This window comes from Rhopilema esculentum, chromosome 6, assembly GCF_057945365.1.
Source record: "Rhopilema esculentum isolate cy_ngs chromosome 6, ASM5794536v1, whole genome shotgun sequence".
NCBI lineage: Eukaryota > Metazoa > Cnidaria > Scyphozoa > Rhizostomeae > Rhizostomatidae > Rhopilema > Rhopilema esculentum.
The window spans coordinates 3,059,613-3,085,355 of record NC_142820.1 but is presented as its reverse complement, the minus strand read 5'-3'; the positions used below and the strand labels follow the sequence as shown (position 1 = coordinate 3,085,355).

Genomic DNA, 25,743 nt, shown 5'->3' with positions numbered 1-25,743 from the left:
TTTTCGGAGATGGTATAATTTTCATCAAAGGTAAGCCTATAACCTTGGGAAAATTATCAATCTTCAGCAGGATGCCTTTCTTTAGAAAATTGGGACTTGCAACTTAATTTTTTTTGAGTGCATTTATTGTATCTATTTGATGTTATTAATTACTCAAGGTTATAGGCTTACCTTTTGACGAAAATTGTGGCATTGCAGTATCTTTTACCGGGCAGTTTTATTTGAAAAGAAATTCTTAAGTCTTAGTAAAATGTTTTCTTAAACATCAACTGGAAGCACAAGGAACACGGTAATCAACACAACTTCGAAATAAGACATTAGGAAGGGAGTATAATTCTAAAATATTGTTCGCCTACCTTCGGCTGTTAAGGAATGGTAGCCCTCAAAGTTCTTTGCTTTTCTTCAAACACTTTTTCTCTTGAACCTTCTTTTTGAACTTCTTCCTGATCGTTTTCTTCTTGATCATATCTTCTCAGCCCAGCAATACCATTAGTTGTGCCATCGTATTTGCAAACTGGTATACAATCGTGTGTGTTTGAGTAAGAATACATAACTGGTTTATTTTTATTTTTTCCTTTCCTCATTCGCTCTCTTTCATTTTTGATCTTTATCATTCTTCAGTTTCTTTTATTTTGTGAGTGCTTGAGATTTTTTTAACTATTTTGAATCTTCATATTTTCTTCATAAATCTTTTCTTGATATCTTTTAATGAATCTTTTTACCATTTCACTTCCTTACTTCCTTTCTTTCGATCTTTTACTCTTTTCATTTGCACTCACTTTTTATTTCTTTTGTTTCATTCATCAATAATTCATAACTTACAACAACACAGCTAACAGCTAATACATAAATGTATTTCTACTGACAATTAAAACAAGCATTTGCTTAAATGCTGCACTAAGTTAGATTCTAAAATGAAACCAAACTTTGTTTCCAAACGCACGTTCAACCAAAGTACCTCAAAACGTAAATGTTGTACAAGGACACAACGATTCTTAAAAAAGCTCGGACCAATAACTGGCATGTTCAGATAAAGTGGCAACCGAAATTCAACCAAATAATATCATTCAAAAATAAACATTTGTTCTGCAGCAGCAATATGTTTTCAAAGATAATTTAATTGAGAATTAACAGATAGGGAACTTTATTTCAGTTTTTCCCTCTACAATCAGTAATGGATTCCTTTTCATAAACAAAGCCTTTTTGCACGCAATCAGGAGAAATTAATAACTTCTCTTTAATGATACAAAGCATTTTCACCAGTAGATGGATCGAATAAGTTTCCTGGAAATAACTTAAGGTTTTCGTTATTCAAAGCTGGGCTTTTATGGAATATTGTCAATTGTAAAGCTACCAATATTCTACGTTGATTGAGGTACATCATACATAACCGTAGGCCAAAAAGGTTTTTACTACACCAACGATAAGAGTACCAAAGACTATATTACAACTAATTGATAATATACTTGTTTTGAAGCGTTCTTTGAGCAAAGGCTGTTTCTTGTTCATCTTTTCCAGGACCTCTCCTCGTCTTCTTCTTCGTCTTCTTCCAACAAAAACAGATCAGCGTCTCGTTCTTCAAGATCGCCAAGCTGAAACACAACACAAAACAATAACTTACACCCTAAGGAAGGCAGGACATTGTTGTTACACGTGTTTATGTAGCCGTTGACACAGAAACAGATAACATGTTTTAAAGGTTTTGGACAGAGCCTATTTAAAAATCGTTGCTTCACAAACCTAAAACGTCCTTGCAGACAACACCGAAACAGACCGAAAAACACCAAGGTCATAATCGTATATAAACATTACACTGCTGTTCAATTCACGAAACATAAAATTTAATTTAATCGTTGCATTCCATTAGGTAGCGCCTGGAAAAACTGGAATCAGCGAGAATCCTGCTGGCTAGAGTGATCAATAGCTAGAGTGATATACAGTGTAAAAATAATACAGGAAAATTCAGTAAAAAATAATCATTCTTTTGACTTTGGCCTTATAATAAATGTCCCAAACTATTCCAAAGTTCACGTGATTGAACTGTCAATCAAAGCACTATCGAAACATACGAAAATGGGGTGCAAAATGAAGAACATCGCAAAAATACTGACCAAACTATCTTCCTTGGTATCGTCACCAAGCAGACTGTTAATTGAAGATTTCCTGGTCTGTCTTTTTTGTACCTTTGCAGGTTTATCATCTGGGGTTGATGCAGAGCCACGTTTGACGGCCTGGGCTGCGTTGTACCAAGCGAGAACTAAACGTTTTCCATTAAAAAGTGCTGCCTTTGTAGCGGCCTAGGGAGAAGAAGAAATAATCAACTTTGATAAGCAACTCTTGGTAAAATGAATTTTTGCTTCTCTTGACAGTTAACTAGAGACATTATAAAAAATTGCTGAAATAAGTATGAATTCAAATTTGAAAAGGTTTTGAAAAAAATGTTTATCGTTTTTTAAAGATGGTTTGAAAAAACCTTATAAAATTCAAAAACCGTTCCCTTAATCAATTTGAAATAAAAAAACTTACTATTTCGGCTTGTTTTCGTGTATGGAATGACAGAACTAATTTACCACCCGGCTTCACATCCACTTTGTCTATCTCACCATAGCTCTATAAAACAAATATCGATTAAACATGATCAAGTCACGGGGGATAAAGAGGCCGTTGAGAGAATCAACCAAAGGTGCTAGAGTCAATAGGCAGATAATTCGACGACCTGATACTTAAGACAATTCAATTACTTTTCTTAACAGAAACGCAAACATGTGAATAAACCTCTTGTGGAACAGCACAAATTGTTCTGTAGAAAAGTCAATTGAAAGCTGGACGAGCTCACTATTAGTCAAGTCACGAATAGCCAAAATGGTACTGTAACGATGACCCTACGAATCCAGGTATTTTGATGTCCATAAAAAGCCACATTGACTAGTGATGCTCACAAAAGAAATGTTTGGTAAAAGCTCAAAGAATTTTAAAGAAAAAGAACACACAGAGTTGGGGCCATTGGGATACTTACTGCAAACTGTGCTACAACTGCCTGCTTATCTTGTTCTTCAAATCCTGCAACAAGGATCTGTTTTGGGCGGTTATCCACGACTGCGCTTGTTCCTGATTGATTCATATTGTTTGGATTGAACCCCCGTCCACGGCCAGCAAATGCACCCCTGCCTCTTCCTCTGGCCCGCCCTCTTCCAGGAGGTCTCTGATTTGAAGCCAGATGGCTATTACCCTAAAATGCAGATGATTAAAGTATTTTGAAAGGCCCAAGAAACTGACGATGATTTTACAACCAATTATTGGAATAAGAAGTTTACAAATTGTTGGAAACTTTTTTGTTAGTTGCAAGCAACTAGAATAAAATACGATGAAATAAGGCACCAAGTATATATAGTTTTATAGTGATAGATGAAAAAAAACGAAAAGAACTAATAACAAGAAAATTTGATTAAGTAAAATTCCTAATTGGTTTTAAATCTCGTCATAAAGCTACTACTTCAATTAAAGAGAAATCTCATGAAATCCAGCAACTCAGCAATAAAACTATTGGTTCCACATTTGAGGATGTATTTGCCATATCCACATAGAGATACATAATAGCAGAAGAAACAGAAGTTAAAAGGTATCTTCCCAACATACTGAACAAACTATGGCAAGCACTTTGTGCAAAGGGTGAAAAGGTACCCCAAAAACAGAAAATAACAACAGACTGTTGTCCTCAAACACGATAGGAAGCAATAGTTCAAACTATGAAACAAATTAAATTGCCTGCCACTGCATAATAGACATCTCGAAGTTCATCAAGCCATGGGACAAAAGCCGCAATAACTACAATGACGGCCTTGGCCATCAAGATTTGTAAATTCTTCTGTAGCTCAAACAAGGTCCATTGCTAATTAACGAAATTTGGATTTTCATTCTAAAAGGATTTTTCTCCATTCTAGAGAAGTATTACGGCCGAAATAAGTGAAAGCCTCCATTAATTATTCACTGGTTTGCCCCAACTGCGCGATCTGAAGAAGCTAACGAACAATAGAATTCCTTCACGGTGTCGCGAACTCAAGGAGTCGCCAAGTGTGCATAGCTGTATAGGATAATAATTCACTAACAAGACAAACCTCCATTGGTGGTTCAGCCAAAGCATTTTTATAAACAGCTGGATCTTCTCCGGTGAATTGCTTGTTGTAAAGCTCGATATCACGGTCTAGTATTTCTTTTTGCATCTACGGTTATGAGCAGTAAAAGTTGAAGTAGGCCAGTTTTACAATGAAGGATTTTAGAGTCAGAAAAAAAATCAGTGGAAAATTCGAAAGGAAAAGGATTAGACAAAAAATCGAATTATTCAGGGGCTTTTCAAAGGTCACATAAAGGTCTTAGCAATCGTCATTTCTTTGAGATAAGAATTGCGCAAGTGAAAATAGCTTTTCATCTTCGGCTATTTAGGTTTGAAAGCAGGAAAACACAATACGTATTATTGTTTAAAACGCTAATGTTGGTTATCATTAATTGGTTGTGAAAAGCAGGCGTGACAATATTGAAGCCGTGGATTTCAAATCTTCGGGTTTTGAATTGAAGTTTCCATGAACAAACAAACAAAAAAGGATATGATATCTTGCCGGCTCATGTAATGTGAGGGTCTTGATATGAAGATAAACAGTTTAGTGAAAAAATATTAGTGGAAGGTATCTAAATTAAGGGAACCTCGCATGCATCTAATAATCGAAGCACGTATTGGAAAAGTTGTCTCATGATTGCATAAAGCTCGAAAATCGAGTTGGAAATTAGAACCGAGGCGCACTCTACACCAAAGCGTGCACTGCACTGCCTTTTCAGAAGCGAACACTATTTGACAAATTGGTAAATATAGTAATTTTCCTTAAGACCCCAGAGCAAAATAGAAAACCACGATATGGAGTAAATTATACAATAGGATTGAAGTACACAAATGGCAAAGGGTATATTTCAAGAATGAAACAAAACCTAGAATCAACTTACATCTTCCTTGGACATTGGTTTACTGGCTTTGGTCTGAGACTCTAAATCTGTTCGAAGTTTCTCAATGCTAATCGTTAACGTTTTCAATGCCTAAAAAATGATATAGATGATAAGACACGGCAATTAATGTAAGAAATCTTGAGGGAAGAATACCGAGGTAAAGATTAAGGTACAAAGAAAGATGGGAACTGGGGCTTTGCGGTTTGAAGAAAGTCTTGGTAACAGGAATAATGTTTTTTTCTACCATTTTGATTGGGTACTTTTATATCATACATAAATCAGATAACCCTACTTAGTTGCAGTTACTGCTATCTGATATTTTCGAAATATGGATGCACTTAATGTACATTCAGTGTTTTGAAATCTTTTGAAAGGGTAAAAGCTAAAATCGGCTAAAAGCTAAAATCTGTGACTGATACAAGGGAATACATAGTATCTAAGAGACCTAAAAATGTGAAGGGCTTGTAAATTCTTAAAATTTATCGATTTAGAAATTCTAAACTCACAGTCATAAGAAGCTGCTTTTCGCTGGGACTCATGTTTTTCGTCTTCTCAAGTTTTGTTATCAACACCTAAGTGGATAAAGACACAGTAATTTTGTCACTTGATCTGAAATGTTATTCCAAGTACATGGAGAAAAATCTAAACAAAAGTTGTCAAATGTTACTTCAATAAATATGCAAATGTCATGGAACAGCAATCTAGCCAACAGAGCTGCAAAATGCATTGAATTCTAGATATATTTTCAGACCTGGCAGAAAATTGTTAAACAAAATAAGAACAATAAACCCAAAAATCTAAGCGCTCATAGTTATATATAATCATTTCTTTGCAATATTTTTGCCAATGGAAGTTGCAATTTTTTAAAGTTAAAAATCAAAACCAAATTGAGAATTCCCAATAAATGCTCTGTGTCAAATGTTTATGCATTTTTTTATTCCAATATTATTATTCAGCAGAATTTTTGTCCCTAATGTAACTGGTTCTCAGAACCAAACACTTTTCGCAGCCAATAAAGTTGATTTCAAAGAAAGGCTTGGTGCTACCTTAAATTAACCAAAACACAATCAACAAATTAATACCTTTTGCTCTTTGATCTGCTTTTCAAGAAGCAATCTTCTTTGCTTCTGAATTTCTAACTTTTTCTTCAAAGCTTCCTGTGGGAAAATACAATTATTAGTGAACCATTGAACAGTAGCTGATCTGCGAATCTCATTTTAACTTCAAGTTTATTTTTTTCTGTTTTCTATCTTTAAAAAGGGGCTCAGCAACAAATTTATATTATAAATATTATAAATGTCATCCTTGGAAAAAAGTGATGATGCAGTAGAAAGAAATGTAATTGGTAACAAGCTTATTAAAACCTTAAGTGATACCACTGAGTTCTTAATTGATGAGGTCGTAAAAACCTTGTTTAGAAATTGTGAATTCGGATCGAGTAACCTGAATAAGCACCATGAAACACCTTTGACTGTGCAAAATATGCTGAAAATTAGATGAGACATATGACCATAAGCCTTTTCCGCCATCAAAGTCTCGGCCAATTTAATATATTTAACTGATTTTGAACTTTAAGCAATATTGAAGATGATCTCTCAGGTTATGTGTTTAAAAATCAATAATTCTAAACATAAATTTTATAACGTCACACTTATAAAATGTTTAAAGTGTTTAAATGATTAAGGAAGTGTATACTCTTTTATTAAGGATTTGCATAAAAATTACAAAAAATATAGATAGTTTCACGTTGCATTTCGAGACTTTTTAAAGAAATTTTGTACTGAACTCAAAACCATCTCTGAAAGAAACTCTGGGAAACCCTGAAAAATGTAAAGTTCTTGACTTGACCAGGCCGTGAAAGGGCACGTTACCTTTTTCATCTCGGCTTGTTTCTTCTGTAATGCCTCTGGTGTGTTCTGTGGGTTGACATATGTTGTCTGACCAGTGGAGGGCAATTTAGGCCTTTTAGTCTGAATATCACTGGTGGGCGGTATATTTGACTCCGTAGTAGAAGCGACATTTGAAGTGACATTGTGCGATACAGAAAGCTGTGCCTGGTTTGACTGGAGGAAAAAACACAAAATAAACAACCAAACCTAACTAAAGTATTTTAGGGTGCCTAATAAAAAGGGCCTCGCTCACTAATATTTCAAGATTTGCACAACCCCTCTCTCTCTCCACTCTAGTAACAACCGCTTTATTATATTTTTGGCCATTGACTTTGCAGGTTGTCCGGAGAAAATTTTTTCCTATAAATCCCCCAGTCTGTCAAATCCTCCAGAGTTTCACTTATTGGTTATCGATGTTCTTCTTTGTACATTTGGATCTTTTATTTCAAACCCTCCGAAAAATAAATATCCCCTCGTTTATTCCAACCCGCTCAAATCATTTTTGAGATTCCAACCCCCTTGCTTTTTTACAATCCCCTTTTTTGGTCACCTATGGGTAATAAACATTAGATGATACACTGTATTGAAGTGCTTCAAATGAACCACTTTTGTGACAGCTTGGATGATCTACGAATTTAAATTAAAGACATGCAAGAATTCACCTATAAATAACTGGGAAAGTTTAAAGTAACAGCTATAAAGCTAATAACTTTTACAACAGGTTTCATATTGTTACTGTGCCTAACTTAACACGCTATTATTTGTGTGAGCAGACAGGCTTTCATCTTAACCCTGGTCAGGTATAGGCATGGTACAAATTTTCACTTTGTCTCATTGGAGCACTGAAAAGTTTGCTGATGTTAGATTCAAATTTGAAGGATGGTTGGAGAATAGATGATCAGCCTAAAAGGTTATGTCTCAAAATCCATTAAAAATGTAAACAAATCAAAGATAGTATATATACTTCAAGAAAATATGTAGTTAATTTCATCATTATCAAGGCTACATTGCTTGCCAATAACATCTCCCCAAAATAGCTTACAAATAAAAATATACAACACTGTACCGTTGGCGGCAAGTTCTTAGTTTTGTTGTGCCAAAATAATTTGATAAAGCGGTTTCCAAGCACAGCTTCGGGCGAATTATAGGCCCGTCTTGCCTCGGCATTGCTTGCAAACTGAATCAGAGCTGCCTGTGGATCGTTTTCATAGTTGACCTTAACGAAATGAATAACAAGCATGATCAAACTGTATATCCTCGGTTTATACTTGTACATATGGTAAGATAGTGAAGAAAGGCAAGATAATCAAACTGGATTTGCATTTGCTGCTTCCGAAGCTAGTTGTTAGGACGAGAGAAGCTTTGCTTATTTAGCAGTATGCTGGTCTTTTTTCTCGATGGGACCACATCTCGTGATTGATATAGGGAATTGCAGAGAGCTCTCTAAGTAGATCCACACTCTAAGTAAAAGTTTTTGGCATTGGCAGGGACTCGATCCCCAGATCCTTGGACCATGAAATTTCCACGATCCTAACCAGTGAGCCATAATCACACATTAGAAGCAAATAGTAGCGTTGTTTGGATCAAGGCCTTACAATGTTAGAAAAAACATGACATGCCCTTTATCATCACTGACTTATATGCTGAAAACTCAGATGCAAAGAACGGAAGATAGAAAGAAAATCAGTTAAAAGGCTGTGGATCTAATAACGTATTCCAAACGCACTGAATCATCCCTGACTCGATGACGAGCAAACACTGCCTTACAAAGGATGCAGACACGGTATTTATGTCTTATTTGCAAGTTTTCATTTATGCCTACAATGCTAAAAAATATTCAAAGTTAAGCAGCTAAAATTACCTATCCAAATTATGAATTGAAATCTTAATCACTGAAAATTCAAAACATAGAAAAACATACTTAAATCTCCCTGAAAGTCGCACCTTGAAACCAGATGCCCCCCTCCCCCTTAAACGAATCTAATGGCAAAATACATACCTGAATGTTAACAATAGACCCAAATTTCTGGAAGTATTCACTTAACTTGACCACAGTATTGGAGTCTCTAGGGATCTTTCTTATTTCGAGGATAGTCTGGTTCATAAACGGGCGCCTTGCAGGAACATTTTGCATCTGCGAAACCGGGGCCAGACTGGCAACAGAAAGGGGGGAGACCATTGGTAAAGCGGAAACCTGCGCAGCCATTACACTCCGCTGCAAGATAGATTTGACGGCATCGGGTAATGATACCCCTGCAAGGGGTGTTGGCACAAGAGGTGGAGATGGAGTGTACATTCTGTGTAGAAACTGCTCAGCTATATAAAGAGAAAAAAGAAGGTGAATTATAATTGAATTCAGCATAGTTTCGGCGTGCTTACTTCACAAAGAGCATGAGATTTAATGATATGATGTAATTTAGAACACAACAATGAAGAGAAAAAAGCTTTCTTCCACAAGGTTGGGTAGAATATCACGCAGTTCCCCCCTCCCCCTGAACTGTACTCCACTAAATGTCTCCAAGTGTTTACGTTCTAACAATGTATATCAATAAAAATAAGCATAACTTTCTAGCAAACATGAATCTGGATTACCTGTTATGGATGCAGGTGGGTAGAATTTAGTTGCACCAAATTTGTCTTTACTATGGTTGCTAATGTTTGCTGTCTCTTGAGAAGTTGCCCAAGATGCAGCCTTTTTCCCTGTGTCCGTGAGACCAATGGACGGCTCCTCCGGGTTGTATGCTTCACCACCAGGAGCTGACTTGGCAACCTCGGTAACTGTATGCAGAGCAATGCATATTAACAGCATATATGCAGAGCAACCAAACCAGTAAACAAAATCAAATTCACTAACGAAAATTTATCTCAAAGATACATCAAATAGCAGACATAAAACAAAACTCTGATTATAAAAACAAAACACAGAAGCTAACCTTTATCTGCTTGCTTTTTCCCCTCGTCATTTTTTCCTTCTTCCAGAAGTGGGCGAATCGTTGTGAGCGCCGGTTGTGGCTGAGAAAATAACTGCAAGCTCTGTGGAAGTTCTGAAGCAGTAGGTACCGGACGCTGCTGACCAACTACCAATTTCAATCCGGTATCTAAACTAAGCCCAGCGGACTGTATTGAGGCTACCGGATTTGCAACAATTGTCGTTGCTGGCATTTGGAAAATTCCTGGAAACATGTCCGGAACTTGGGCTAGTGGCGGAACAGGTGGAGCAGACAGAGCCGGCGGAAGACCTTGCATATTTAGAATATTTGGTATACTTGTGTCATCAACAACAACTGGGTCTCTGCCGTGGTCGTAAGGACAGCTATTGCCAAGGAGACAGAAACCTTTCTCTGAAAAAGAATACCATCGTGATAAAAATTTCCAAAACTATTAAGTTCTCAAAGCAATTAAGTTCTCAATACAACTTTGCAGATCTTCGACCTGGATGCTCCAATCGTCTACAGGTCTTACAGCCAAACTATGATAGGTATGATCCCTTTGGACCATCGAAATTGACCAACTGTATGTAAACCGAAATGATCTCCCTTAGTTCTATGGGTATTTCGTTCCAAGCTTTAAGCCCAGAGAGGCTTAAAGCCCAAATTTTGGGATGTCGAGATTTCTATTGTTTCTTGTGCTATAACTAGAAATTTCAATCCTCTGATTATAATTGTTCCAGGGGCTCTCAGGGCACTGCTTATTAACTATATTGTGTGTCATGATAGATCTATCAAAAGAGATGATCTGATCAACTCTTAGCCAGTCATTAGTTCAGGGGTCCTTTCGTTTGGCATTTTTAATAATTGAGAATGCCCTATCCTGTGAAAGCTGAAGCGTTTGTAGCTTCGTGTTTGGCAGGCTACCCCAGACAACATTCCCGTATCGGAGGTGACTCTAAACCAGCGCATGAAAAACCTCACATGGTTTTCATTGTGGAAGGATGTGCTTCAGTTTTGTCAACGCAGACAGACCACTTGCTACTTTTCCTTTCAAAGATTTAAAGTGTTCCTTCCAGTTGAGATTCTCGTCCATAATAATACCTAGAGTTTCAGTTTTTTTCACTCGTTTTATTTCTCTGCCATTAAGTTTCAGAGGAGCTAGAGTTTCAATTTTATTGTGGATGACCGATAAGCATAAACTCAGTTTTTCTTAGGATCTGCGCTTAATTTATTGATCCTCATCCACTCAGAAATATTTTCTAGTTCCTCATTCATCATTTGTGTAAGCTTGTTAATGTCTTCAGAGACTACTGCCGTGTGTGTATCGTCAGTATATACGCTTGCTGATGGAAACTTTAAACATTCTTCAAAGTCGTTAAGGTATATGATGAAGAGAAGGGGGCCTAGGCAGGAACCTTGGGGAATGCCACATGTTATCCTTAAGGGCTTGGAAAATTCACCATTGATTCTGCAAAATGTTTACGTTGGGTTATGTAGGATCGAAACCAGTTAATCACATTGCCCTGTACACCATATCTAGAAAGTTTTTCGAGCAATATTTTGTGATCCACTGTATCGAAAGCTTTTTTTTAGATCCAAGAACATGGTCATATTGACCTTTGAGAATCAATGTTTCTAAGCCATTCATCAGTACTTTTTATCAAAGACGTGATAGTTGAGTGTAGCTTACGAAATGCATGCTGATTCTTTTTAGCAGTGGTTTCTTTTTGAAATAGTCAACAAGCTGATCGTGAACTATTCTGTATTGGTTACAAAATATCCAACTCATGCTCGTTTGACTGTACATGTTGAAAATAAACTTTCACTATAAAATTTGGCATCCACGACCCATAGCTGGTCTTCTAAATATGGGGCCAATAAATTTCAACATGTAAAATCTTTATATCGCCCAAAATTTCAATCTTACATAAGATAAATTGCCTCGAGGGTTATATGTAAAACACAAAATGCAATCATCATTTAAAAGCCATCTCAAAAGATACTTTCATCTCCACTGGGTGAAAGTTTTAACAATACACTACAAAAGGCAGTGTCAGTTGGTTTATCATTTACACAAACACCTTACCGTCGTAGTCCCTACATCTTGCTCTTTTTCTCAAACTTCTTCTTTCCTCGCTTTTTCTTCTTCTGTCCCTCCTTGATCTGTGCCTTCTTCCTGGTGACTGCCTCCTTGGGCTTCTTCTTGTATTTGGTGATATACTTCTGCCAACTTGACCTCGAGATCCACTTCTTTCCCAGTCATTTTTTGGCTTCTTTGCATTTAGGAATTCGTCAACAGAACTTTCAAAATCCTTCTCTCTCCTCCAATTTCTATGCGAACGAGCATGACCGCGCTCCAGATCATTATCTTTAAAATCAACAATTCCTTTCTTGCTTCCATCTTCTGGCAGATTTTCTTTTTCTTTACTGTCAACCTCATTATCCCGCATAGTGTTCTCTGTGCTATCAATTCTCTCCTCACCTTCAGCATTAATTCCAGAATCAGCTTGACTGTCTAGCAACGCCTCACTGACCTCAGCCTCTGCTTCTTTTTTTATTGCATTTTCTGGACTAGTTTGAGCTTCTGGTTCGGTCTACAACAATATTTTTATAACTATAATCCTACCATATCATTTTAAGGTTACTCAAATGAACAACTTTCCATTCAAATTAACCTCTTTGAGTAAAAGGCTTCACAATTCAAGGTGTGTGATTACCAGCACGCAAACAAATTTCATATTACCAGGACTTTCATAGCATGAATTTTATGAGATGAAATTTTAATACAATAAGTATTTTGCTTCTTGTTCATTAAATTAGTATTTTTCATTACATAAAAAAAACTTTACAAGCTACAATGTTTCAATACCATAAAAATTGTTTTCCATAGAAAAGAAAATATTTTATCGTTTTTATCCATGATGGCACCTCCAAATTTGCCTGTTAGTCTAGGTATAAACCACAGTGGAGGACACTTGGGGGAGAGGGTTATCAAGTTGGATGTCATCTTATCAAAACAATAGGCTTGCTCCCCCCCCCACAATATTTGACCAAATGTCCGCCACTGATAACATTGTCTCCTTAACTCCTCCAACCTTTGCATCAAAATTAACACTTTTAAGCATAAGGCCTTGATAGTCAAGAAAAATTATTTGTCAATAAAAAAAATTAAAAAAGTTCAATTTATAATCAAATATTCTGATGTAACTGACATCTTACCTCTGGTGCTTGAGCTGTTGGCTGAATCATCAAACTATTACTTGGCAAGTAAGATTTTGTTTCAAGTGCTTCAAACAGGTCAGCAACAAATGTCTTTGTCTCTGAGAAACAAATAATTTCATTCACAAATTATGATTTCAACTGAAGTTGCAAACCCGAATTATTTTAAAAAATGAGGACCTTGTTTAGTCATCACACAATAGTGTTTGCAACAATGAAATGATAGAACATAATAAGAATTAATTACCGTCTGCAAGGAAGACATCAAGCTGATCATTACAAACATCAGCAAGCTCATCCAATGGTTTTTCTTTTTTAATCAATGCCACTACATACTTTGCCAAAGCAGAAGGATCAGCATCACATCTACGGAATGCATGAAAAGATGATAACTTTAGAAGGAAATGCAAAGCAACATGAATTACAAACCCATTATTGACTAAATGCTTATAACTTTAAAAACATATGTATATAAAATGTATCATGCTATCTTTTATAGTTTAGATTGATACCGAATATGTATCATTTGTTCACATGCAGCTCTAATTTATAAGTAGCAGAAAATGGTAACCCTAATAAGCTTCATACACTTTTTGTGAATGAAGCATAACAAGCAGGATATAAAAGGTATATATATATCATAGAAATCTTTTATGTCATAAAAATGATTTCAAAATTCATTTTAACAATGACCAAATTATTTTTTTTCTTGCTTTTTAGAGCATTGTTTTTATTTTCCTTGTAGCAACCGGTGATAAGACTATTCACAAGACTTAACATAAAAGTGAACAGAATTGTCCGATGGTATTACTGAGAAACACCATGTTCTATTTCCTTTCATATAAAAAATCATTAAACAACTGGTTAATATTCAGTAGTATAGAATAAGACATTTAGAGAATCTTGTCAAGCACTCTTGAGACATGCACTTAGAGGGGGGCAGCACTACTCAAATCAGCTGATCAGAGAGGATGTTTTGGGCATTAAGTATTTCAATGAATCTGATGCCTATTTCTAAAACTAATTAGCAAACATCAAGAGGATTCATTTGAATGTTTTCTGGCTGTTCTTTGCCTGCACTCCTTTTATAAGAATATGTTTTGAATAATATTGATGCTTGGAATTATCTCATTTTTTAAGATAATCATAAGAAATTTGCTCAGCCTCAGCTTTCATATTTGTGTCTCATTTTCAGCAGTTGCATGTTTTGCTACGGTCATTTGCTACGGTGCGGACTGGGATATCTTCTTTTCTAAAAAGGGTGGATTTTACTCAAGATAGGGCAATGTTCCCCTGAAGCCATACCAGATTTGAAAAAATAAGAATATTTTTGACATTATATTTAGGCAAAAAATTCTTATAAATGTTGAGGCTGGAAAAACTTTGTAGTATTGTCATAGAGAAAACAAGTTTTAATGGCAAAGAATATTACCACTCAAAGGGAAAGTAATGTAAACTTAGATCTCATCATCTATTATGAGCAAATACTCATATGCAAAATAAATTGCTGTAAGTATTTATTACACACTTGAATTATTAAACATTATTTTGAACTAAAATTTGGGTAAAAATAGTTTTGTTTTGGTGTAAAGAAAGATGGTCGAAATTGTGAATTTTTTTTTTATTTCAGGGCCTTGGGGTCAGTACAAGTTCTTGGCTATTTTCCCTCACTTCACAATGGTGCTAGTAATCAGTAAATGATTAATTTCAGTGCAAACAGTTTACCTTCACTTTTGTTACAACTTGCTCAAGTAGTATTACCAAATCATAGAGTTTTTTAATCATATAGCGTCACCAAGAAAAATATAAATTTCTATTTGTTTTGTTATATATATAATTCCTAAATTTTTGTTACAAGCCTTTTTTGGCTGCAGGCTATTATCAAACTAAAGGACTTGCTCGCAATTTTTCTCCCTATCAACCAAAATTATTTGTTAGATAGTAAATAGATTTAATCACTTATTACAAATCAAAATGTCACAACAATCACGCTGTTGACTTGCCATTCAAAAACATAAATTTAAGTTGAAATAAAAGCAGTTTGCAACAATAATAATTCTCAATATAAGAATAGGTAAATTTTGTCTATTAAAAAGATTCAGTTTTAATAGACATCTGTGACAGTTATTATACAGTGAAATGTTTCTTACAGAAACCATTGTTTCGAAATTGAATTGAGCTTTTTAAGCTAAAATTAATCCACACGTCAAATGAAGTTAATAAGGTACAAAGAATTATGGTTTTAGACGTACCAACTAAGGATCAGGTCTCTCTGAAAAAAGAGTTAATCATCTTCAAATTTCTAAGAAAAAAGATAGTTGCATTCAAACTTACATTGGTCTTAACTTGTCGGTCAACCATGACCTCAAAGCTTCTACATGTTCAATGATCATATTGATTGTGGTTCGGAGCTGCCGCCCAATAGGCCAGACGTGACTAGTTCGATAAAATTAACTGAATGTTACTTGCTGAGTAGTCCTTCATCAAACTTGGTGATAAGTTTTGAACTTGCTGGTGTTCGTTAGGTTGGAGATAAACTTTGTAAAATGACCAGTTAGAATAAATTTAGTTCAACAGATACAAGTCATCACGATTAGTTCGGACTACGGAATTATCTTTTTGATGTTGGAAGCACTTTACTTTCCAAAATAAATCCGTTCTTTTCCTTTCATTTCTAATTGTCTAGTACGGTAAATTTGTTGACAAGTATAGCAGATTGCTTCAATCTCTTCCGTTGTGTAATGCTCTCTCTGAAATCGAACCATGAGGCCATTAACGATTAGATACTTCATGTAGAATATACCACGAGCCTCAGCTTGACCTCGAGACCGAACACACATGGGTGTGGGAGAAATAAGGGCGCTCAAAACGTTTGGGTATGGTCATAGGGGTACGGTACAGGGGAGTGCCAGAATTTCCAGAAATAATTATTTGGGTTATTGATTTATACTCGAAAATTTTGAAAAATCTATCCCGAAAATTGTCCCATGATGGAATACTGTAAATACTCTAATGGGAGCCTAGTGACTTTTAAAAGCTCATTGGACGGGGGTGCTCATTGGAAAGGACAATGATTAGTTTTCGATAATTTAAATATGTTTAAATTCAACTTGGGTACTAGAGTCTCATATGAAGCAAAGTAGAACAAAGAAAAGAGCAGGAGGAGCGTCTTGTTACATTCCTCTTTACTTTTCTCCATTTTCTTTACTTTTATTTGGGAGCATTTTGAGGTCCCCGCACCCTGTTAAAGAGACCGAGAACAACGGGAGATAACATTCAGAATCTATAACTGGTAGGAAAAAATAAAAGCTCCAGGAGTCCTTCAAGTAATCGCTAACAGCGTTGGGCGAGGAAATAAAGATTCATTGCTTATTAAAAACGGTCTGCTTAAAATTCTCCCTTGAACTTTTTACACCATGTAAAATCTCATGAGAAGCCTTGAGTTACGTAAAATAATCCTCGGCTAGATTTCTGCATAACGCAAAAAGTTCTTTAGAGGCGAGTGCTTTTTACAATAATGAGTATGATGCTCTTCATACATTGAGATATCAATTATTGACATAATCACATAAATCAAAGACAGACTATAAGATTTACTCTCTTTTAAACTCTATTAAATTGCAAAGGAAAGTATATAATACGTCTTTTACACTTCATCTATTAATTAACATCTATATTTGAATGTGGATATTGCATTCTACGGGCATAAACTTAGCTGGAGCCACAAACGGTGTGATCAGAAAGCAGGGGCGGAAATTTTGTTAAATTGAGCATCTCAGAGTTCGCAACGCCATGATGGAATTTTTTAGACATGAAACTTCTTTAGAATAAAGAAAAATACTTTTAGAAACAAAAACCGAATTTCGTCTCTTTTTTTAAATAAGAACCAATAAATTTAAGTTCAGGCTGACTGTTCTTAATTTTTTCGAAAATCTGAGGCTAGATTTTTCTTAATTTGTTATTTAAATTTGAGGCTCAAATTAATAGGGTGTAAGCAGTGCGATTGCTAGCTTTTTCGCTCTAGGGAGGTGTTTAGGCCTCATTTGCCAAAAAAGTGAGTGAGACGACCTTCATTGTCGCCAAGTTTGAATATTCTCCGAAAAGCACCCACACATGGCTAGAAATCCTCGTTTTTGAGATAAAACGATGTTCAAAACTACATTTTACAGTAGCTCAGCCTCAGTTTTGGAAATTCTGCCCCTTGACATAAAAATTGAAATACACAACTAAATGTAGATATCAATATTAAACGTTACGTCGTATGATACGGAGAGGGAAAGAGACACGACTCGAAAGATAAGGTGTGCACTCTTCCTCTCTGTTCTTTTTCTGTTCTCTTTCAAGCAAATATGCATATTCTAGTCGTTAACGCTAATGCTTTAGAAAAAAGGTAAAGGCAATATTTGCCACGGATCTTGAAAAATTCTTATCTAAAAGTTCATTAATTAGGTCATCTAACTTCTGTTTTACTAGACAAGTATCTAGTTACAGCTTTGAATTTCTATCCTTTTGAGTTTTATAATTTGAGTTTTTTAACAAGAAATAATAAAAAGTTTAGCTATTAAACAAACGATTAACGCTCTTGATTAACAGAATCATCTTCGTGTATTTTGATGCGATGATTTCAAACTGTGAGCAGGCTATTTCTCCTTGGATTTAGCTTTCGTCGAACATAGCCACCAAACAAGCGACACAGCAAAAGCAGCAACAAGAAGTGCCGATGACAATGTAAATTGCTGTGTTTAGCCAAAAAGCGAATAGATAAAGGGTTGGGTGGCAATATTTGTCACTGTTCACGTTATTGTAGTCTGGTTTATAGTTTCGGTAAACCCAAACATTTCCGCAGATAAACCATGCGATCAAAAAACAGTCAATTAAGCCTTCAAAAGAGGATTTTTTTGCATCTTCCCTTTCTTGGTTTTCCTGCTCATTTGTAAATCTTTTCTTTCCACTGTTGAAGATCATGCTCAAGTTTCGCAAAACCCCAAAAGCTCCAAAAACAATCAAGAACAACGGGATCTTTGGCTGAATTGGACACTCATACCTGAACTGTACACCTGTAACGAAATAGGGTAAAATCAGTCTAGACTGCATGTTATTGTTGGCGGCCATTGAAAATCATGAATTTCAAGTACATCTCCATTAACATTTATAGAAACTAAATAAGCAATATTGCAATCCATATCAGCCAATCAATGGATGTGTCAGTTTTACCACACTTACTGATTGGCCAATAGTTGATTGACAAAAAAGCTCAAGCGCAAGGCGCAAGAAAACCTTTCAAATTCGCAAGAAAAGCAGAAACTACTCAATTAAACACGTTGACAATATCATAACTGGAGCGAGTTAGACTGGAACTGAATGGAATGAGTTTTTAATTCTCAATCGTCTGCAGTGTAAGAATATTCAAAATTGAAAATATTCTTCACGTTTTTGCCTTTAGTAGCATAAGTTCCTTGAAAACTTCTGCTTTCTACATATGGGTGTCGATTTACGTGACTTGTAACCAAGAATTCTTTTTGTCTGAAAAGTGTTTGGAAAAATACAATGTTGATAAAAGGACATTAACATAGTTGCCAATAAACAGGAGCTATACAGCTTAGAAAAATCATTTCAAAGTCAAAGGTTTTGAAAAATTGGCTTTATTATCCTGTTTTCGGTCACTGGTATTTTGAGCCAATGATTTGACGAGATCCCGTGTGTTTTACGATCATAATGTTAAAAACAAGCAAACATGATCATAATTTGTTCTTAGCATTGTCGCTGCTCTCCGGCAGCCTCATCAGTAAGAATTTTTAAAACACAACAAAGGGTTTTGAAACAAAAGGTTTTTTTATCCTTTTTCTGCAAATTAAGTGGAGTGATACAAGTGGCACCAAATAGTGCTAACATCCTAATATACTGATATACATCACATATACTAGATAAAAAATCTGAAGACTGACATTGATAAATAATGTCTCTAAAATATCACCAATCGTCCCACCTGATACACTGTATCACTTCAAAAAAACATCTGTGTGTTTTATAAAAATTCAGAGGTGGGCAACTTTACAAAGGGCAAAAATACAATTACCAATTTCACTATTACAAAGGTAACTTGCAATCGGATAGCCTGGGTTAACAAAGTAAAACACTATTACAATCTCAAAAAAAGAAATTATGAAAAAAATGAAAAAGTTTGTTTGGCTCTTGTTAATAGAAACTTTTTATTTTGATTTTCAGTTAAAACTACAATTACAAATCTCACTATTACATAGGTAATTTGAAACTGGCTAGTCTGTTTTCACAAAATAAAACTATTACAATCAGAGTAATGAGAAAAGAAAAAAATGTTTAAAGGGGAGTAGCTCTGTATTAGTCCAAGTTTTGTTTCTACAGCAGGATATAGAGTATGTGGTGCGAATGGAGATGCTTGAAAGTTTGGAGATGAGATAGTGTTTCTGTTGATGAACAACGGACAGAGAGTCACACATGTCGATGAAAGAGCTGCAGGGGTTGCCAAAGATACCAAGTGAACTGATGGAAAGATTGACAAATGAAACTGATTTAAACTGATGTTTTAAGTCAGATTTGAAGGTGGCATATTTCTCTGACTTTCTTTTAGCATTGCAGAGATTTGTTTTAAAGCCTATGGTTAGCTCTTAAACGTACAGACAGTTTTCCTTGGGTTTTAGAAATAATAATTATGAAAACTTTTGACTTCAATTCAATGACACTACAATTACAAACCCTTCTATTACATAGGTAATTTGCAACTGGCTAGTCTGGGTTTACAAGAAAAGAATATTACAGTCGTAGAAGGGAAAATTAAAAAAAACAACCAAAATTTAAAAAGATGTAAATCAGGGTTTGAAGAAATTGTTGCAACATAATTTGTTGGGTGAAACTGTCAAAATCATTCCACCCAACAAATTATGATATGATTTTATCATCTCCCGGGCCAGAAAAATTCTCTTTCGGGCCGGACTCTGGCTGCGGGACATAGGTTGCCAAGCCCTACATAAAATGTTTCATTTTATTTGTTGGGGGTATTCATACAAGGGCAAATGGTGTCTAAAATATGGGGTGTTAAAGAAGGGGGTGTTTTTGGTACATAACATTCAAGAAAATATCCAGCTTACAACAAAATGCAATTGCTTTATAATTGGTAATTGCAAGGTGTGTTCAAATTTTTTCCAATAAGTGGGACATTTTACCCTTAAATATTATCAAAAAGATATTCATTTGAAGGGGTCAGAGGGGTAAAAAGAAGGGGTGTTTTTAAAAACAGAAGTATTGGAACATGTGGATGCTACCAAGTGAAATAAAGATTAACTTACCCAAGACAATGCAGGTTATTGGAATTGAAACCAAGACGGCAAGACCAATTATGCATCCCACTGTAAAATCAAATGATTTGATGCAATCAAAAAATAGTCACAAATACTGTTTTATGTATTTAATGATCAATACATTTAAGAGCCAGAGCTTGGATAATAACTGCAAAAATTAAAACTTGAGATGTCAGACACAAGACTGAAAAAGCATACTTGACTTTGCATTCATAAATTAAAACAAAGAATAATAAAACTCCAGGAAAAAAATTCAATTACATTAAAGATGATTTAATGCTGCCATTACCTTTATACTGAAAAAGCTGATCTTTAAGAAAAGCACTAATTTTCCTATCATTCAATACTATCTGCATGAAAATAATGGAAGTTTTAGGGGTGCTTTCCTTCAAAAAAGTATCTTTTTAATGTGTGCTTTAGAGGTTTATCAAAACCCCAATTAGTATTCAACTCTGGGTTACCTGAGAATTCCAGCAGGTACATTTTAGTCTTAAACTCATTAGAATATGTTTTCTTCATTTTACTAGAAAGAAGGCGTTTTTTTATTTTTAAAAATACTGGGCTAAATAAAAATTACTTATTTCTATGAATAAATTTAAGATAATTCTAATACTTACAGGTACTAAAAAGAAGAATTGCCAAATTTTTCAGAAAGTCTAAAAAACCATTTGATTCCTTTCTTGTCCTTTGCATTTCTCCAAAAATACTTTGATATGATGGGGGTGGCTCCCCTGTAATAAAATGAATACTCAAATTAATTTTGATAGGATTTCTGATTGAGAAGTTAATATTCATATAGCAAAAAATTGTAGAAGCTTGCAACAAAATAAGAAGTGCTTAAATATAAATTGATATTTCTATTTTTATTAATTGAAAAGTTCTTTGAGTATGATTGCTAACAGACTTAACAAATTAACCAATAAGAACTTTGGCAGATTTGATAGCAACGTTTGATAGTTTGATAGCAATTTTTAGAAGTAGAGCATATAATACTTCAACTTGAAAAATTTTCTGAGAGCAATAATCACCACTGGTATGATTGCACTTTCAGATTCATTTTAAAGGTGACAAAAATATTCTTTAAGAAAAGCCCAAGAGTGAGACAAAGAAGAGAATCATAGACAACAGTACCTGTTCCAGCCGACGCCACCACAGAGTCATAGCTAGGAGGTGGTTCCTCTTCATCTGTGTTTGCATTTTGGATGGTCACTGCTGTGTTAAATGATTGCTGCTACACAAAAAATTCAAAACATGGTTAATTTTAAGGAATTTTTATCGCTGCATATTTTCAAAATTTTTGAAAATTTAGTTGTTGCCTGTTGAGAATGTTTATGACCACATCTATCGAATCTCAAATCCTCGTCCACCAATCCTGGTCGAAATTTTGACAAGGAAAAAATGTTTTGAGTTTAAACAAATTTTCTAGAACAGAGATCTCAAAGGAGAAGAAGAAGAACAAAACAAACTAAATAACTTCTAGATACTGAATTCGAAAATTTGTTAGATAGATTCTATAGATTATGGTCATTGTTCCTGTTATGTTTCATTTTTAATATTTAAAGGCTCTTTTATAAGCTTTATATGTCTACTGGTAGTTGCTCCATCTTCCTTTTTCACTACCAAATCCATTTCTATATTTTTATCAGTGCACAAAGTTTAGTTTATCACTGCACAATTTTAACACTGAACAAATTGGTCATGGCTGCAGGAAAAATAAACCCTGTTTAGACATTGTTCTTGTTCAAGATATATGGCAAGAGTTGTGGTATACTTTTGTGAGCAATTTATTTCCAAAAGCCTGAAATTTCCCGAGGGCCAGAAATATTATTTCTTAGCTTTTCCTTGTAGGTAGATTTTTCTTTAGGAGGAGTTATTACCATCAACCCTTGGATATTTGTGTGTCTTTTCAGAATGAAAGATAATTCTGTCAGATTTGAACATAGAAAAGCTCACTGGGGAAATTTTGGTTGGGATGGGCATTCTGTCGGCTAAATTTTTTTGCATTTCATAAACATTCCGGAATTCAATGTAAAACATCAATCTGTATGAATTATACAGAAGTGATATGGTTAAGCAGTGTAAATGCAACATAGGGATCAATCTAATCATAATGACCAAGTTGCATGGCAACTTCCTGAGATCAGTCTAATCAAAACATGAAAGGGTTTCAACTTTTTAATGCATGGCAATCAAATAGGAAGAAAAAAATTTATAAAAAATTATTTGTAACATAAATGTACACCAGAATATATTTTTTTACACTTGGAACACATTCTCAGCTTAGACTGAACTGCACAGTCTCAACTTGTCAAAATTTCATCTAAGATTCAATGCTGGGCAAATGACGGTTGTGTGACTTTGCAAAACTGCACACTGTCTTCCCAATTAAAGGCTTTGCAGCCAGACTGGTAAACATTTGTAAAAATACTGTTTAAATATTAGGAGAAAAGTAGGTTTTGACAGTAGCTGTGCCATAGGGGGGGGGGGACTGGAGGAGACGTATTATAGAGCCACTTTTTGGAAGGAACGATTTTGTATTTTGTCTAAATTCGATGATAAAATGTTAGGAGAAGGGTGATAATTTGGAAAAGCATTTTTATGACCTGGCTCTATGATTTATAAACTGTCTCCCAGTTAAGTCAGAATTATAGGACACGTGCCTGCCATGTAGTTGGGAGCAAGATATTGTGAAATATTTGATAATTACAGTAACCAGCCCCTTAAAGCTTTTGTTATATCAAAGTATTTTTATTTCTAACATCACCAAAGCCCTTGCATTCGTCTGTTTATCAACTATCCAAGTAAATTTCTGCAAAAACCAAAATTCAAGGTTTATTACAAGCCATAGGTTTGTAAGTGTTTTGAGTTTCTGCTTTGGGGACCAATGCCCCCCCCCCCTCCTCTAGCCAAATTACAGTCTGCAAATCAAGTAAAAAAATCACATTCATTCTGCAAATTGCAAAACCCCCTGAAGTCGGCAAAAGAGCAGTTTTTCCAATTTACATTGCGATACAAAGGTCATTGATGTTAATCTTGGTGGCTTATCAGTCGATCTTTATTTATTTAAATTCAAATTTTTGAACTTTTTTCCTTATCATCTTCTTACATTCAATATATGCCAAATTTTAACGGTCTAAGCACCAATGGATAGATAGACATTCCTTTTAAGACCATTGTGACAGAAGGGTGGTGAGGATGTGTACTAATTTTCTGGTAAAATTTGTTCTGTATAAGAAAAGTTTTAGGTAATTCTTGGACCTTCACATCTGAAAATCATTATAGAATCATGCAGTTGTGGTTGCTTCTTTGGTTACATATTATAATCCCCCAAGATAAACAAAACTAAGCGTTGATAACCTCAAGATTTGAGTGTGTCTTTTGTCCTTCTCCGATAAATGTTTGCCTTTTGTCCAATTTCCCTACAGTTATTGGAAGAATCATCAACTGCAATACACACTGAGCTCCAGAATTTTTTCATGCTAGAAATGATTTCCAAGATGGAAAGAGGTGTCATTTGACAACTAGAGCTGCTGGTTACCTGGCTTTTGATGAAGCACATCAACCTTATATTTCTAAGACCATGGCAAAATTGTACAAGTTGTGGAATCTTATCTGCACAAGAAGTTTCAGTACAATTAGGAGAATAAAGAACTAATTTTTGTTGGTTAGTGAGAAGGATACTGTTTGATAGTATTGATCCTACCAAGGTAACAAACAAGTGGTTCTTTTTGAAAAGAAACCCTTGAAAAAATCTATTAAATTTTCACGAGACATCATCATTAAATATTAGCTTCCAGCCTTCTTGATTTCATCCCATATAGTCCTGATTCAAGACTTTATCCCGACAACACTGAGAGACTTTGTCCTGATCTGAAGAAAATTCAAAACCAGTTTTGTTGCATAAGCCAAAAATAAATCAAAACCATCAAATAGCTTTCAGCCTGTGGATATTCATTTGTAAAAATTGCTGCAAAGAGTGTAGTTTCCTCTAAGCTTTAAGCATCAAAATTTGAAAATTTTCCTTTCCTTCCATGTCAACCATGGTGTCACCTCAAGTAATAACCATACCCTGTAGGTGTTCTGATAAACAGATCTTACTACACCATCTGTTTTTATCATGCTAATAGATTTTGCAAGCTATCTGCCGTAGATTGAAAGTTAAACAAATGTTTTGCAGAGATATTTGTCAACAATTAATGAATTTCTGGAAAATTTTTTTAATCAGGACAATTCATAGTTCACGACCACACCCCCACCCTGAAAAAGGCCAGCCTCTCAACAGCACAGATTCCGTTATTGGAATAAAATTAAACTAACTGGTAGAAACCGTAAATGGTTAATACCAGAAGTTTTAATCAGGGAAATTGATCCTCTCAACAAAAAGCCCCCTAGCTTAAGATCTCTAGTGCAGCCCTAGCAATATGGAAGAGCCAATGCACTAACATAATATAGTGAACATTCACTCATACCTAAGGTTAGGATTTAGGTAAGGATCAGCGTCCAGGAGTTCAGTTAAAGCATTAGCACTCAAGATGGACCAGACTAAACTCTTTATTGTGATAAGACCACACATAGTCCACACATGGTTTCAATGTAACAAGTTTCTATGCATATTATTTTTTGTGGCTTTTTTATCACTTGGATTGCAACAAGTAATTTTTTGCATCCTGACACTAGGATTTTTAAACACACATTGAATTTGATTTTTGAGTAAATATTGTAGTAATGTCAAGTTTTCATTCACATTAAAAATCTTGAGCATCCAAATGCCATGCTTTCCATATAAAGACTTTGAGCATATTCTCAAATACTGACATGCATTAGCAAGATCAAAAGTGTGAAAGCTTTTAGATGGAAGATTTATTGCATGCTTGATAATCATATATCAAATTTCATCACCAGAAGTTATGCTTTAAAAATTGCATATACTAGGGCAATTCAAGTTCTTAAGTCAATCTAACTATTTTTAACAGAAGATGCTTCCCACTGCAACTTCGTTTTGTGTTTTGTTACATCCAATTTTCATTTTTAGGCATACAGCTGAAAGCAGGCATGGAAGAGATGCCTCCTTGTAACGTGAGAGGACAGAAAGTCAAAGTGGCCTAACAGTGATGGCAGGTATCTGGCCTAGCTAAGTGCATCTATTACAATATGTATTAAGAATAATCTCTGTTGGATTATACAAAAAAATGTGACACCAAAACAAAAACATACCATATTTTTTAACAATATGTCTCTATCACTTGAAAAAAACCTTCATTGCTGTTTTGTTGACAATGTAAACACGACAAAGAACCCTGCTTTTCTGATTGTACACAGCAACAGCAACGTCTTGAAAATTTATCTAATGACGTCATGAAGAAGTGTTCCTGTTTTAAC

General features: G+C 35.0%; 2 protein-coding genes across 3 annotated transcripts; both read right to left on the bottom strand.

The window, feature by feature from the left end:
* Positions 1–557: 557 nt before the first annotated feature.
* On the bottom strand, positions 558–15,835 carry LOC135685988 (RNA-binding protein 26). Its single transcript, XM_065202116.2, has 17 exons — positions 15,365–15,835; positions 13,278–13,396; positions 13,031–13,131; positions 11,898–12,405; positions 9,815–10,222; positions 9,474–9,659; positions 8,881–9,197; positions 7,948–8,097; positions 6,864–7,055; positions 6,075–6,149; positions 5,499–5,564; positions 4,993–5,082; positions 4,116–4,220; positions 3,017–3,229; positions 2,527–2,610; positions 2,112–2,297; positions 558–1,592 (listed from the first exon to the last, which is right to left on the bottom strand). Exons 1-17 carry the CDS (start codon positions 15,421–15,423, stop codon positions 1,506–1,508), a joined length of 2,946 nt encoding a protein of 981 aa, XP_065058188.2. The 5' UTR covers positions 15,424–15,835; the 3' UTR covers positions 558–1,505.
* A 768-nt stretch (positions 15,836–16,603) lies between these two features.
* LOC135685992 (transmembrane protein 272) lies at positions 16,604–25,713 on the bottom strand. Of its 2 annotated transcripts, none has more exons than XM_065202120.2 (5): positions 25,579–25,713; positions 21,496–21,595; positions 20,982–21,095; positions 20,353–20,412; positions 16,604–18,087 (listed from the first exon to the last, which is right to left on the bottom strand). In XM_065202120.2, exons 1-5 carry the CDS (start codon positions 25,579–25,581, stop codon positions 17,687–17,689), a joined length of 678 nt encoding a protein of 225 aa, XP_065058192.2. In that variant the 5' UTR covers positions 25,582–25,713; the 3' UTR covers positions 16,604–17,686. The 2 variants fall into 2 exon arrangements, with proteins under 2 accessions (XP_065058192.2, XP_065058193.2); XM_065202121.2 differs by having other exon boundaries at positions 21,496–21,592; positions 25,579–25,690.
* Positions 25,714–25,743: the final 30 nt, after the last annotated feature.